Source organism: Hemitrygon akajei, chromosome 28, assembly GCF_048418815.1.
Source record: "Hemitrygon akajei chromosome 28, sHemAka1.3, whole genome shotgun sequence".
NCBI lineage: Eukaryota > Metazoa > Chordata > Chondrichthyes > Myliobatiformes > Dasyatidae > Hemitrygon > Hemitrygon akajei.
The window spans coordinates 331,448-347,790 of record NC_133151.1 but is presented as its reverse complement, the minus strand read 5'-3'; the positions used below and the strand labels follow the sequence as shown (position 1 = coordinate 347,790).

The 16,343-nt window shown below is 43.9% G+C and overlaps 1 protein-coding gene across 6 annotated transcripts in view; it reads right to left on the bottom strand.

The window, feature by feature from the left end:
* Positions 1 to 1,508: 1,508 nt before the first annotated feature.
* The window catches only part of LOC140717613 (uncharacterized), a 344,930-nt gene continuing 330,095 nt past the window's right edge, over positions 1,509 to 16,343 (bottom strand). For all 6 annotated transcript variants that reach the window (XM_073031183.1, XM_073031184.1, XM_073031186.1 and 3 more), the window contains 10 exons: positions 14,977 to 15,030; positions 14,228 to 14,272; positions 10,262 to 10,315; positions 9,451 to 9,486; positions 7,634 to 7,696; positions 6,549 to 6,620; positions 3,037 to 3,090; positions 2,908 to 2,952; positions 1,976 to 2,020; positions 1,509 to 1,787 (listed from right to left, as the gene is read on the bottom strand). In XM_073031183.1, the coding sequence (XP_072887284.1) occupies positions 1,524 to 1,787; positions 1,976 to 2,020; positions 2,908 to 2,952; positions 3,037 to 3,090; positions 6,549 to 6,620; positions 7,634 to 7,696; positions 9,451 to 9,486; positions 10,262 to 10,315; positions 14,228 to 14,272; positions 14,977 to 15,030 (732 nt within the window). In that variant the 3' untranslated portion in view covers positions 1,509 to 1,523. The remainder of the gene's footprint in view (positions 1,788 to 1,975; positions 2,021 to 2,907; positions 2,953 to 3,036; positions 3,091 to 6,548; positions 6,621 to 7,633; positions 7,697 to 9,450; positions 9,487 to 10,261; positions 10,316 to 14,227; positions 14,273 to 14,976; positions 15,031 to 16,343) is intronic.

Below are 16,343 nucleotides of genomic sequence, written 5' to 3'. Positions count from 1 at the left end.
CGAATGAGTTTGTTGATTCTGTTGTTGTCTGCTACCCTCAGCCTGCTGCCCCAGCACACAACAGCAAACATGATAGCACTGGCCACCACAGCCTCGTAGAACCTCCTCAGCATCATCCGGCAGATGTTAAAGGACCTCAGTCTCCTCAGGAAATAGACGGCTCTGACCCTTCTTGTAGACAACCTCAGTGTTCTTTGACCAGTCCAGTTTATTGTCAATTCGTATCCCCCAGGTATTTGTAATCCTCCACGATGTCCACACTGACCCCTTGGATGGAAACAAGGGTCACCGGTGCCTTAGCCCTCCTCAGGTCCACCACCAGCTCCTTAGTCTTTTTCACATTAAGCTGCAGATGATTCTGCTCGCACCATGTGACAAAGTTTCCCACCGTAGCCCTGTACTCAGCCTCATCTCCCTTGCTGATGCATCCAACTATGGCAGAGTCAGCAGAAAACTTCTGAAGATTGTAAGACTCTGTGCAGTGATAAGCTTACAAACTTCTCTAGTATATTTCTAGGGATTTTCCAGAATACAAACCAGGACAGCTACCAGAGTAGCTCTGCCGAGATAAATACTCTCCTGAGTTGACTGTGTCAACACAGAGGCAGTTTTCTGACAACTGTGTGTATGCGAAGGCTCTGTCCTTTGGAGCAATGTTTACATGGATGTTCTACCAGAGATTCTTCCAAGGACTGTGGTGCGGGGACTTTCAGAGACCCTTGTTTCTGCTTCAGGATGAGTGTGCTCTTCACCAACTCTCAGTTTGGATAGTATGGAGGGCTGTCAGAGGTTACAGCGGGACATTGATAGGATGTAAAACAGGGCTGAGAAGTGGCAGATGGAGTTCAACCCACATAAGTGTGAAGTGATTCATTTTGGTAGGTCAAATATGATGGCAGAATATAATAGTAAAGCTCTTGGCAGTGTGGAGGATCAGAGGGACCTTGGGTTCCGAGTCCATAGGACACTCAAAGCTGCTGCGCAGGTTGACTCTATGGTTAAAAAGGCATATGGTGCATTGGCCTTCATCAATTGTGGGAGTGAGTTTAAGAGCCGAGAGGTAATATTGCAGCTATATAGGACCCTGGTCAGACCCCACTTGGAGTACTGTGCTCAGTTCTGGTCTCCTCACTACAGGATAGATGTGGAAACATGGAAAGGGTGCAGAGGAGACTTACAAGGATATTGCCTGGATTGGGGAGCATGCCTTATGAGAATAGGTTGAGTGAACTTGGCTTTTCCTCCTTGGAGCGACGGAGGATGAGAGGTGACTTGATAGAGGTGTAAAAGATGATGAGAAGCATTGATCGTGTGGATAGTCAGAGGCTTTTTCCCCAGGGCTGAGATGGCTAGCACGAGAGGGCACAGTTTTAAGGTGCTTGGAAGTAGGTACAGAGGAGATGTTAGGGTAAGTTTTTTTACTCAGACATTCTCTGTGAGTGCATGGAATGGGCTGCTGGCGATAGTGGTGGAGGCAGTTACGATAGGGTCTTTTAAGAGACTCCTGGATAGGTACATGGAGCTTAGAAAAATAGAGGGCTATGGGTAACCCTAGGTAATTTCCAAGGTAAGGATCTGTTTGGCACAGTTTTGTGGGCCAAAGAGCCTGTATTGTGCTGTAGGTTTTCTAGGTTTGTAAAACATACCCCGTGGGGAGAGAGGGTAGTGCTGCAGAGAATGTTTGGAAAATAAAATTTAGAAATTACCAGTGATTGAAGAATATTCATACTTGCCTCAAAGCCTGGACGTCCTGCTGCTCCAGGTGGACCCACTGCTCCCTGTTCACCCTGTAACAGCGAGAGTTGTTACTGCTTGTAACACAAACACACATACACACACACACACTCATTCACACACACGATCACACACTCAGACACACACCTGCAACCATGCATAGCACTATCACTTAGACTCTGCACAACCTTATTTTTGAGTGCTACTGCACCCACTCATATTGACTACACAAGATACTCACCCTCAGCCCAGGTTGTCCTGGGAGCCCAGGCTTTCCTTTAAATCCCTGTTGACGGAAAGAGACCAATTAGAGAACGTGCACCTTTCAGAAACTGCCTCACTACAGGAAGGATGTGAAAGCCATAGAAAAGGGTGCAGAGGAGATTTTGAAGGATGTTGCCTGGATTGGGGAGTATGCCTTATGAGAATAGGTTGAGTGAACTCAGCCTTTTCGCATTGGAGCAACGGAGGATGACAGGTGACCTGATAGAGGTGTACAAGATGATGACAGGCATTGATAGTCAGAGGCTTTTTCCAGGGCTGAAACGGTTGCCACAAGAGGACACGGGTTTAAGGTGCTGGGGAGTAGGTACAGAGGAGATGTCAGGGGTAAGTTTTTTTACTCAGAGTGGTGAGTGCGTGGAATGGGCTGCCGGCAACGGTGGTGGAAGTGTATACGATAGGGTCTTTTAAGAGACTTTTGGATAGGTACGTGGAATTTAGAAAAATAGAGGGCTATAGGTAAGCCTAGTAATTTCTAAGGTAGGGACATGTTCGGCACAACCTTGTGGGCTGAAAGGCCTGTATGGTACTATAGGTTTTCTATGTTTCTAAACCCTCGGCTTCTCTTAGTCCCTGACTTGTCCTGTCCCACTCACCTGTCATGGTACTGGAGGCTCCAGTTACTCTATAACAGGTTGTCAAGTGAAGTACCTCAAATCCTCCTATGAGGAAATTCACCAGCTACTGCTGGAAAATCAGCTCCAAGGTTGTGCCCTCTGTACCACTCTGTTGTAATCTTTCAACATCTTTACTCAACTTTCAAATCTCAAGAAAATCAAACCAAATTTATGAAACTTTTTTCTTAACCACAAGTTCTGGTCTTATTCTGGATGGGTAATTTTTAACATACTGAATGCCAGTTTGCGTATGTTGGATAGTACAGTCACTTACAGGTGCACCTCTGAGTCCCGGTGGCCCCATAGGTCCCATTTCACCCTGCAAAGAAAACAATCACCATTATTATCTTTACCCAGTAGCTGAGAGGATCTCAGTGTTTCAGGTTGTGAGCTAATGTCCTACCCGGGCACCTGGCTTCCCTTCCTTTCCATCGAGGCCATCAATTCCGGGGGGTCCCTGCATAAAGAAAGCAGACGAAAGTCAGAGGGGGCTGTGTAGAAGGGGATAAGGATACCCCACCCTGTTGATACTGCCACCAGGTAACCATGTGTTCAAGGCACAGAGTCTTTCATAACCTGCCTCATTTGTGAGACCAGGCTGAAAGAAGCAGATGAGAAGTGGATGGGAAACTCAGTTTGTTTGACCCTGAGAACTGGAAGCCACCATTTAGAACAGTGCATCACAGTATGAGCCCTTTAGCCCAACATGTTATACTCCATGAGCAACCTAACCCTTCTTGCCTACATACCCCAACCCTCCATTTTCCTTTCATCCATGTGCCTATCTTAAATATCTCTATTGTATCAGCCACCCCTAGCAATGTACTTATCATGCTGTATAAAACAAACCACATCTGACATTTCCCCAAACAAACATTCACTCACCTTAAAAACATGTCCTCGGGGATTAGTCATTGTTACCTGGGGAAATGTGCTGGCTATCTACTCTAATCATGCCTTTTACAATTATCATACAACTCTATCATTGTCTCTCAGCATCCTTTACTCCAAAGAGAAAAGCCAAGCTCGCTCAACCTTTCTACATAAGACACGTACTCTAATCCAGGCAGCATGCGAGTAAATGTCCTCTGTACCCTCCCTAAAGTTTCCACATTCTTCCTATAATGAGGTGAACAGAACAGAAAACAATACTCCAAGTGTGGCCTAACAGAGGTTCAAGGTGCTGCAACTATTTGTTATACTCTGGATCAAAAGAACATGTAAAGATAAACCCTTCCATTGCTGTCATGCCCTTGGTTGTAGGAAATCTGCTAGGAATGTTCTTCAGGGACACTTGGATATCAGAAAGGATCTGGCAAGTGTGGATTGGGACAGGCTGTTTTCTGGCAAAGATGTACTTGGAAAGTGGGAGGCCTTCAAAATGGAATTTTGAGAGTGCAAAGCTTGTATGTGCCAGACAAAATGAAAGCTAAAGTTAACAAGAGTATGAAAACTTGATTTTCAAGAGATATTGAGGTCCATAGGCAAGTAAGAACAAATAAGGTGCTTATGGAGTATAAGAAATGCAAAAGAACACTTAAGAAAGAAATCGGGAAGGCTAAAAGAAGGCGTGAGGTTGCTCTAGCAGACAAGGTGAAGGAGAATCCTAACGGATTCTACAGATATATTAAGAGCGAAGGGATTTCAAGGGACAAAATTGGCCGATGGAAGACCAGATTGGTAATCCATGTCTGGTGCTAAAACAAATGGGGGAGATCGGAAATGAATTATTTGCATCTGTATTTACTCAGGTAACAGAGTCTATGGAAGTGAAGTAAAGCAGCATCAACTTCATGGATTACAGAGAAGGAGGTGTTTGCTACCCTGAGGCAAACCTGGGTGGATAAATCTCCAGGGCCTGACGAAGTGTTTCCTTGGACCATACGGGAGGCAAGTGCAGAAATTGCAGGGGTCCTAGCAGAGATATTAAAACATCCTCAATGACAGGAGAGCTACAAGATGATTGGAGGATAATCAATGCTGCTCCGCTGTTTAAAGAAGGCTCTAAACAAAAAACAGGAAATAATAGTCCAGTGAGTCTGACGGTTGTTGGCAAGTTATTGTAAGGTATTGTAAGTGACCGGATATATAAGGTTTTGGATAGATATGGACTGATTAAGGATAGTCAGCATTGTTTTGTGCATGGTCGGTCATGTCTAACCAAACTTAAAGCCCTTTTCGAGGAAGTTACCAGGAAACTAGATGAAGGCAAAGCAGTGGGTGTTGTCCACTTGACAGAGTCCCACATGAGAGGCTGGTCAAAAAGGGTCAGTTATTCGGCATTCAGGATGAGGTAGTAAATTGGATTAGACGTTGGTTTGGTGTGAGAAGCCAGAATGGTCATAGAGGGTTGCATCTTTGACTGGAAGCCTGTACATGGTGGTGCGCTGCAGGAATCAGATGGGTCCTTTGTTGTTTGTCATCTATATCAATGATCCAGATGATAATGTGGTTAACTGGATCAGCAAATTTGCGGATGACACCAAGATTGAGGGTGTAGTGGACAGTGAGGAAGGTTATCATGGCTTGTAGCAGAATCTACATCAGCTGGAATAATGGGCTAAAAAATGGCTGATGAAATTTAATGCAGACAATTGCGAGGTGTTGCACTTTGGGACGACCATCCAGGGTAGGTCTTACAAAACAGTGAACAGTAGGGCACTGAGGAGTATGGAAAAACAAATGAATCTGGGAATACAGGTCCATAATTTGCAAAGGTTGCATCACAGGTAGATAGGGTCATAAAGAATGCTTTTAGCACATTGACCAATAATACAGGAGATGGGATGTTCTGTTGAAGTTGTCTAAGATGTTGGTAAGGCCAAATTTGGAGTGTTGTGTGCAATTTTAGTCATCTACCTCCAGGAAAGATGTAAACAAGTTTGAAAGGGTACAGAGTAAATTTACAAGGATGTTGCCGGGACTGGAGGACCTGGTTTATAAGGAAAGATTGAATAGGCTAGTTGAATATTCTTCAGAACGTAGAAGATTGAGGGGAGATTTGATAAGGATATACACAATTATGAGGGGAATAGATAGCAAGCAGGCTTCTTCCGTTGAGGTTGGATAGGACTACAACCAGAGGGCACGGGTTAAGGGTGAAAGATGGGAAGTTTAAGGGGAACATGAGGGGAAATTTCTTCATTCAGAGGGTCGTGAGAGTATGGAATGAGCTGCCAGCACAAATAGAGCATGCAAGCTCGATTTCAACATTTAAGAGCAGTTTGGATAGGTATATGGATAGTAGGAGTACGGAGGGATTTGGTCTCACTGCGGGTTAATGAGAGTAGGCAGTTTAAATAGTTTTGGCATGGACTAGATGGGTTGAAGAGCCTGTTTCTGTGCTGTACTTCTCTATGACTCTGAGTATTGACTCTATTGTCACTGTTTTTCTGCGAGTGAAGGGATTGGGGATTGTTTTTGTCACTTATTTTCCCTGTAGGGGAGAGAATTGCGGATGGTTATTGTCACTGTTTCTTTTTCCTGCAGGGGAGGGGATCGGGGATGGTTACTGTCACTGTTCCTTTTTCCTGCAGGGGAGGGGATTGGGGATTTGTTGCTATTGTCATTGTTTTTTTCTGCAAGGAAGGTGGTGGGGGATTTGGGGTTTTGTGAATTTTGTTTCTTTTTCATGTGGGGAACTCTTTTTCAACTCTTTTTCATGAGTTGATGTCTTTTCTTTCAACAATTCCCATGGTTTTTCTGTGTTTCATGGCTATCTGGAGAAGGTAAATATCAGAACTGTATTGTACATGAATACTGACAATAAAATGAACCTTTTTTAACCTTTGTAAAGGTTACCAAAACAAAGCTCATATGGAATGTAAATAGGCCAATAAACCCAGAATATAAACCAAAATCTCTGTGCCATTGACAGATCCCACTAAGTATACCCAAGGAGGAAGGGAGTCTCACCTGTATCCCTGGAGTTCCAATTCGGCCTGGAGGACCTGTTGGCCCAACAGGTCCTGTTCTTCCCTCACTGCCCTGAAAAACAGAAAAAGAGTTCACACAACATGGCTGGATCTTCACCTGCCTGTGTAATTACCTGCCAACTATTGCTTTGTCCCATCATCATCTCCAGCATGTAACTTCATCATGAAGTGAGGTGGGTCTCGATACTTATTCCCAATACAACCAGCAGATTAAATTGTTGATGTCCTAAACCAGAGATGTTGACCAATAGGGAAGCTGCAATGTTTCCACCATTGTTCACAGATCTGCACTGACCAATGAGGGTCCTTGTGGCAGGGAGAAGTCACAGATGCAACCAGAACCTTGGTTCATCAGTGGGGATGGGGAAGGGCAACTCTGTTGATCTGTGATCTGTTTGGGAAGAATGTATCACTTATAATCATAGGTCATTTGGAGAAATGGGAATCGCAAAATATCATGTCATTGTGATTAACAACATTATGAGAACTGTAGGTCATAAAAGGATTACTGATCCACCAAAGGGTCATTACAGAGTCACTGATTCATTGGGGGAATGCTGATTTCAGGTTGTCCAGAGGAGTCACTTATTTAGAGGTTCGAGATGAGTTACTGATTCCTGGGGGTGGGGGAGTGAGGTCACAGAACCACAATTGGTTGCAGGTTCATTGGTGAGGAGGATTGTATCCAGAGGGTTCTTATAGATTCTGGATGATCACAGTGGTTCATGGTTTTGTCCATTTAGGAACACCGGGACCTCATGAACCCCATATGCTCAATAGACCAAAACTCCTGCTCAGTGAAGACAAAGGTTACACAGGTCTGGAATTTTCTATTTAAGGTTTTCATACAAATTTGGGGAGTTCATCTTATGTGTATGAGCACACGGATTCCTCATGAAAAGAGTTATTAGTAACTTCAGTTGGGATGCTCTGCCGCCGAGACGCTTTCATCATTTAGTTCTTTGCAGCACAGCACCTCAACGCCATTCCCCCTTTGACCTCTGACCCCATTAATCTCACAACATATCACTCATCTCATCACATGTCACCAGTCGAGGAACTCACCTTCTCACCAGGACTTCCTGGGGGTCCTGGAGGCCCAGACTTTCCTGGGAAACCTATTGGCCCCTATAAGCACAAAGTATTTCCACAATTATTGTTTCTGTGTGTGCCAAGCCTGGTATTGTTGTAAATATTCATTGTTCAGTGCAGGTTTTCCTCTCTTTTCCCATCCTAAGTAGATAGATTTACATTAGAAAACTGAACTGGTTTCCTTCAATACTTCCATTTTCCTTATGACCACCGACGTAATAATAGTTCTTTCTACCACATGAATCAGATTAGTATAACTCCTTTGCACTTAACTCCTTAGGAGGATAAACCATTCAATCTCATGTTGTAAACCTCCATCCAAACATCAGTACCACTCAGCACACTTATCCCAACAATAACTGACACATTAGTACATCTCTACTAAATCCTGCACAAACAAGGGTAGTGATCAGTTTGGTTAAGATACAAGCAGGTAGGTGTAGTTACATTATGTGTTATATTTCATTATATCAATGTATATCAATAAAATGTATATATATTATATATGTATATATATTATACACTGTAATAGGTTTGCCTGGTAGTGCTGAAATTCTGTGAGTGCAGCTCAGCTGTGAACATCTGCTCAGCCCAACACTGAGTATCTGTACAGCCACTGCTGAACATCTGTATAGCACAGAACATCTTTCAGCCTAGAACTGATCATCTCTCCAGTCTGGTGCCAAATATTAACAAACAGCCTATTAGCAAACATACTGAAAATCTGCATAGCTTGGCCATGAACGTTCATACAGCCAGCAGGAAACATCTGTACAGTGCAGTCACACAGCCTACTTTGGCAATAGTATCAAAGTAACACTGGAACCATTAGACATTGCTCCTTTGTTGAGTGTCAATTCCCACTGAAGCTTGGTGCTAAACAGTGGAGGTTTGGCACCTTCCAAATGGCCCAGTTTGCTTCCAGTTCAGTTCATTACTTTAAGTGCTGCAGTTTTGAGGGACAGTGTTTTTTTCAGTGGGAAAATGGGCATTTTTGTTTGTATGGATGTGACCGACCGAAAGGTCCGTTTCCAAAGAACTGTACAGCTTCAATGGCTCTGTGACTCTGACATCACAAGCTGAAATGAAAGCCAGGACACTATTGTTAACTCCCTGCCTGTGTCCTGACCAAAATGGTCATTATATCGAATATCATGTTTTCATTAGAAAATTCTGAAATGCAGTTACTTTCATTTGTTGAGGAAACAGATGATTACAGTTATCATCATCAGCCCATACCCCTGCAAATTTCCAGCTCCTTCTCCAACGTTTGCCTTGTTACTGCTTCAGATTCCAATCCTCCTGGTTTACTGCACCCCCCCCCCCATCTCTACATATACCTCTCTCTTCCACAGCCATTCATGCTTTGAGTAATTGTGTTTTTTTTTGTGCTGTAACTATCATTTCATTCTCCTTTATTCTCATGTTCTGACAACAATCTTAAATTAAACAGTCTTGAATCTTAGATTTATGTATATGCCAATACACCACTATTCATGCTGATAGATCTGTGTTTTCTACTGAAATTGTGCTTGTACTTTTAAACTTTTATCTGAAAAACTGTTCCCTTTTATCTGAAAAACTGTTATTCTGTGACCTTGCTTAGTGAGTCATGGAGTCATACCATCAATGGAGAAATAAGCACTTCCACTTTTACTGTGCTCTTTCACAACTTCTCACAACAGTAGCCGGAGACCCCCTGAGCAAATACTTATCTGGCTATTCAAGTACCAATATAATCCAATCATCACCTGCTCAACCTAACTACAATACAATGTAGTCTCACTTACCTGCTGTCCAGGAAACCCAGGCTGTCCTTGAAATCCCTGAAAAAAATATCACTGGGTGATTAGCTTTAGAACTTCCAGATCCCCATCTTTGGCACCATCACAGTAACAGCTCCCCTCTTCAGACCCCTGCCCCTTCATATTGGTGATGCCGTTTTCTTGACAGCTCCCAGCTGCCAGGTACACCCTCACATAATTTCAGCAGTGTTACAGAAGGCACTGTTCAATTGTTTCCACAACAATTACATGGTTTGTTTCCCAATTCTTGAGACATGCCCAACAAGGAACTGTCAATAGCACCTTTGAAATTTCAATTGCCTCCCAGCCAGCCACGCCCTCAGAAACCACATCCTTTTGAGAGAGAGTTCAGGTGTGCACCAGACTGCTTCAGACACCAGAGTCCAATCCTTGGTTTACAGCCTGCTTGTCTTCCAGCAAACTCACCAATGGCCTAAGTAGTCTGGAAGGGAGATATTCCATCACTTTGGGCCATACTCCTTTCAACCCACTGCATCTTGCAGTGTAAACTTAAAAAAAAACTATCTTGCTGTGAAATTGGGCAGTGCCCTGGTCAGAACTGAAGGGGTGAAGGAGGGCCTCCTAGCCAACATTGATAACTTGAGGGTTGGTGAAAAAATGTTCTGTCCAAGGAGGAGGGAGATCCCCTATAAAGTGAGACACAAGCTGAGGCTGTAGTTGAGAGGCAGAATCCCAGCATGCAACCCATGTCCTAACTGGATATGAAGAAGTTGGGATGGAGGGACCGAATGAGGGGCCTGAGTTTTTCATCATAAATCAAAGAAACATCACTTACTTGGTCTCCTTTCTCTCCTCGGGCACCAGGTATTCCTGCATCACCTTTGGGGCCCTATCAAGATAAACAGAAAGGCTTCACATCACAGAAAAATGTGCAAGACCAGGGCTGAGCTTGGGCTCTTGGAAGGACAGGTGCTTGAGAGACACAAGGCTGCCCTGCAGCAAGGCTTACAGAGAGGCATGTCAGCCTACTCCACAAACTCATGCACCCCCCCACCCTCACCAGGCATTAACAACACAGACAGCTGGGTGTTATACTTAATGGATTTTGACTAGTCAGTAACAGTGGCAACAACCTCCTTCAGACTGGGACAAGGAAACATTCTCCATTAGATGGGCATCAACTGGACATCGGTTATTATTGTTGCATGTCCCCAAAGTACAGTGAAAAGCTTGTCTTACATACCATCCATAATGATCAATTAATGAAGGTGCATTGAGGTAGCATAAGGCATAATAATAACAGAATGAAGAATAAATTGTAACAGCTACAGAGAAAGAGTAAAGCTGGTAAACAATGGGGGCAGGGTCATAGTGAGCTAGATTGTTGGGTCAGGAGTCCATCTTATTGTATGGGGGACACATACACATACACAGTCTTATAACATTGATGTAGAAGCTGTCTTGAAGCCTAGTGGTAATGCATGGCTTTTGTATCTTCTGCCTGATGGGAGAGGGAAGAAGAGAGAATGTCCAGGTTGGGTGTGTACTTGATTCTGCCGGCTGATTTATGAAGCGGTGAGAAATGTAGACAGAATCCACAGTGTGGAGGGGAGATAATGTGGAGAGGGACAGGTGGGGAGGGGGAGACAGTGGGAAGAGGGACTGGTGCGATGGACGGCGTGACAGGTGGTGCAGGGAGAGAGATGAGGTAGTGTAGGATACTGAGGGTAGGGTAGTAGGGAGACAGTCTAGGCCAGATTAAGAAGTTCAGGGTGTCAGGTCAAGAGACGAAGGAGGAGCCAGTGTTCAACTTGATTCTCTGCAAACTTCACTCATCTCTGTGCTGAACTAAGCCTGTGGTCTGCAACTAACGGGCTCCTGGATCAGCTGTGGCTGGGGACTCATGTTCGTGAATTTCAATTCTCAGTGTCATTTGCTTACTATTAGCGTTTGTACAAGTTGTTTATTTTTCTGCACATTTTGTGTTTGATGGTCCTTTTTTTAAAAATGGGTTCTATTGAGTTTCTTTGTTTTGTGGCTGCTGCTAAGGAGGTCAATCTTGAGGTTGTATATAGTATACATACTTGGATAATAAATGTACTTTGAACTTTGAGAATTGGCAGACAGAGTTCAACCTGGAAAAATGTGCAGTGATTCACTTTGCAGGATCAAATTTGAAGCAGAATATAGGGTTATTAGCAAGATTCTTCACAGTGGTCCACGTTTATACGTTTGTAGATCTCTCAACATTGCCACACAAGTTGACAAGGCTGTTCAACTTGTCAGAAGGTGCATGATGTATTGGATGTGATTAGTTGGAGGATTGAGTTCAAGAGCTGTGAGGTAATGTCTTTCAAATCACAGACCACACGTGCAATATTGTGTTCGGTTCTAGTTGCCTCATTATAGGAATAATGTGGAGGTGTAGAAAGAGGGCAGAGGATATATATCAGCATGCTGCCTGCTTTGGAGAGTATATCTTATGAGGAGAGGTTAACTAATATCAGGCTTTTCTCTTTTGAGAGGAGGTTGAGAAGTGACTTGATAGAGTGTTTAAAATGATAAGAAGCATAGATAGAGTGGACAGCTAGAGATTTTATTCCCAAGGCAGAAATGGCTAATAGCAGGGGTCATAATTTTAAGGTGTTTGGGGGAAAGTATAGTGTCAGAAAGAAGGTGTGTGTGTGTGTGTCTTTTTTAAAAAAAAAACACAGGGAGTGGTCGGTGTGTGGAACACACCGCCAGGGGTGATGATAGAGGCAGACACATTGGGGGCATTTAAAAGACATGTTCCATGTTTGATGTTTCATTGTTCCATGCTCCATGTTCTATGTTTCATTGTTCCATGTCCCATTGTTCCATGTCCCATTGTTCCATGTCCCATGTTCTATGTCCCATGTTCTATGTCCCATGTTCTATGTTCCCTGTTCCATATTCTGTTCTATGTTTCATTGTTCCATGCTCTATGTTCACTATGTTCTATGCACTACGTTCTATGTTCCATGTTCTCTGTTTCATGTTTCGTTCTATGCATTCTGTTCCATGTTCCATAATTCCCAGGCTACTGTGGGAAGTGATGGGAGAGACTGCTGAGCCTCTGGCAATGATCTTTGCATCATCAATGGGGACAGGAGAGGTCCCAGAGGATTGGAGGGTTGCAGATGTTGTTTCCTTATTCAAGAAAGGGAGTAGAGATAGTCCAGAAAATTATAGACCAGTGAGTCTTACTTCAAAAGTTGATAAGTTGATGGAGAAGATCCTGAGAGGCAGCATTTATGAGCATTTGGAGAGGCATAATATGATTAGGAATAGTCAGCATGGCTTTGTCAAAGGTAGGTCGTACCTTACGAGCCTGATTGAATTTTTTGAGGATGTGACTAAATACATTGATGAAGATAGAGCAGTAGATGTAGTGTATATGGATTTCGGCAAGGCATTTGATAAGGTACCCCATGCAAGGCTGATTGAGAAAGTAAGGAGGCATGGGATCCAAGGGGATATTGCTTTGTGGGTCCAGAACTGGCTTGTACACAGAAGGCAAAGAGTGGTTGTCGACAGGTCATATTCTGCACGGAGGGGTTGGTGACCAGTTGTGTGTCTCAGGGATCTGTTCTGGGACCCTGCTCTTCGTAATTTTTATAAATGACCTGGTTGAAGATGGGTTAGTAAATTTGTTGTTGGAGGTGTTATGGATAGTGTGGAGGGCTGTCAGAGTTTACAGCCAGACATTGATAGGATGCAAAACTGGGCTGAGAAGTGGCAGATGGAATTCAACCCACATAAGTGTGAAGTGGTTCATTTTGGTAGGTCAAATATGATGGCAGAATATAGTATTAATGGTAAGACTCTTGGCAGTGTGGAGGATCAGAGGGATCATGGGGTCCAAGTCCATAGGACATTTAAGGCTGCTGCGCAGGTTGACTCTATGGTTAAGAAAGCATATGGTGCATTGACCTTCATCAATCGTGGGATTGAGTTTAGGAGCTGAGAGGTAATGAGGTAATGAGAGCTATATAGGACCCTGGTCAGACCCCACTTGGGAGTATTGTGCTCAGTCTTGGTCACCTCACTACAGGAAGGATGTGGAAACTATAGACAGGGTGCGGAGGAGATTTACAAGAATGTTGCCTGAATTGGGGAGCATGCCTTATGAGAATAGGTTGAGTGAACTCAGTCTTTTCTCCTTGGAGTGACGGAGGATGAGAGGTGAACTGGTAGAGGTGTTTCAGATGCTGAGAGCATTGATAGTCAGGGGCTTTTTCCCAGGGCTGGAATGGTTAGCACAAGAAGGCACAGTTTTAAGGTGCTTGGAAGTAGGTACAGAGGAGACGTCAAGGGTAAGTTTTTTTTTTAAAAAAACGCAGAGAGTGTTGAGTGCATGGAATGGGCTGCCAGTGACAGTGGTGGAGGCGGATACGATAGGGTCTTTTCAGAGACTCCTGGATAGGTACATGGAGCTCAGAAAAATAGAGGGCTATGGGTAAACCTAGTTAATTTCTAAGGTAAGGACATGTTCAGCACAGCTTTGTGGGCTGAAGGGCCTGTATTGTGTTGTAGGTTTTCTATGTTCTATGCACTACGTTCTGTGTTGCATGTTCTCTGTTACACGTTTTGTTCCATGTTCTATGCACAAAGTTCCATCTTCTCTGATCTACGGACTCTGTTTCATGTTCTATGTTCTCTGTTCTATGCTCCATGTTTACCCCACTGCTATCCAACACATCAGGATCGTCCAGTGTATGGCTTCTAACCTCACTGCTCATTCCATAATCACTTTATTTTAGCTGAACACAGTACTCACCATGGAGCCACTTGGACCTTGGAGACCAGGGATACCAGGAGGGCCCTGTAAGAGAGAGGAGTGTCAGTAGCCACACGGGAAATTGGCATGTGATAGGAGTAATACAAGACTGGAATGGTGTTTGGTGAAAAATGGGACCCTGAGGAAGCAAACAGGCTGGTTCTGGCTGAGCTCCTATCAGTGGCAATATCAATACCACAGCAGAGATAGCAAATGGGCTGGAGACAGATTGGGACTTAAAACAAGTGCACCAGCATGGGGTAAGTCTGAGAATGGGGGCATCGATTACTGTTGTGATGTTCTGGTTGCTGTTATCTGGGATAGGGTCCTGACTGTGTGACCGGAACAATTGAGACTGATGTAGATTGGCGTGAATGACAGGGTGATGGTCGCTGCAAACTCATTGAGTCAAATGGCCCAATTCAGCGCTCAATCTTCTATAATTACCTGTGCCTGTGGAAAAGGGTGCTAGGATGTATCTGGGGCTCTGGCTGCTGATTTAAGGTTGCAGTGAGGTAAGTATTGACTGGACTTCTCTCACCTGCACCAGTCATTAGATGGTGTCCTTGGAATGACCACTGGAGGGTACACAGAATTTGCCAGAGTTTTTTTTTAATCAGTTTTAAAAAGAATAAGAGTGTTCTTCCTGGAGCATAAGGAGAACCCTGACAGCAAGATACTCTGAAAACAAAATGGCCTCAATGTCATAGGTGTTGAGTAAGTAGACAGACTCCATAATATTTTCCTACCGGTACACCTTTTTCTCCTTCAGGTCCGATCGGACCCCGTTCTCCTTTAAGCCCCTGAAAAAAACACTCATAATCAGACTCAGGTTTACTATCACAGACGTATGTTATTAAAGTTGTTGTTTTGTAGCAGCAGCAGGCATAAAAAAATTATAACAACATACACTAAAATACAAAATAAATAAATAGTGCAAAAGGAGAAATAGTGCAAGAGGTAGTGTTCGTGGGTTCATAAATCTGATGGCCAAGGGGGAGAAGCTGTTCCTAGAACATTGAGTCTTCAGACTCCAGTACCTCCTCTCTGATGGTAGTAATGAGAGGAGTTAAGTGAGACCATAAGACCATAAAATATAGCAGCAGAATTAAGCCATTTGGCCCATTGAGTCTGCTCCACCATTTAATCATGGCTGATCCAATTTTCCTCCCAGCTTTAATCTCCTGCTTTCTCCCCGTATCCCTTTGTTTTCTGACCAGTCAAGAATCTAACAACTTCTGCTTTAAATATACATAAAGACTTGGCATAGCGACCTGTGGCAAAGAATTCCACAGAATCACCACCCTTGAGGCACTGACTTTTGAAGATGCCCTTGATGGTGAGGAGACTAGTGCCTATGATGGAGCTGGCTTATCTACTAGACACTGACACCCAGGTGCAGGAATTGTTGGACAGACTGTTCATGGTTACAGTGACTACTACACATACAAACATCAAGACCCAGTCCTAGTTCGAATAATGCTGACATAACATCGGTCCCAGTCTCCAGCACCTTCCCACAGCAATATCTGAACCAACCCAGCTCTAGTGCAATTGGAATAGTGGTGGGCAACTCCTGGCAACTGTGCATCATGGTGACTACAAGAGCTGGCCAGATACTTGGCATTTCCTATGTACCTCTCAGAGCCTTCCCACTATCTGCAAGGCTCAAGTGTGATGAAATACTATAGATCACAAGACACAGAAGTAGAATCATGGTGGATCCTTTTTTTCCCCTGCTCAGCTCCATTCCCTGGCCTTCTTCCTTTGATGCCGTGCCCAATCAAGAAACTATCAAGCTCTGCCATAAATACACCCAATGACCTGGTCTCCCCAGCTGCCTGTGGTAATAGATACTCTACTCTTGTCTGGGTGAGCGAACCTCCATCAGCTTTCAAGGAGTTAAATGCCATCCAGGATAAACAATTGTTTCCCTGCCACTGCAAGGACATTCATCCAACACAGCCCTCAGGGCTGTGTCCTAAGCCCCCTCCTTTACTCTCTGTATATGCATGAATGTGTCACCACCCACAGCTCCAATCTGCTAATTAAATTTGCTGACGATACCACATTGATTGGCCTTATCTCAAATAATAACGAGGCAGCCTACAGAGAA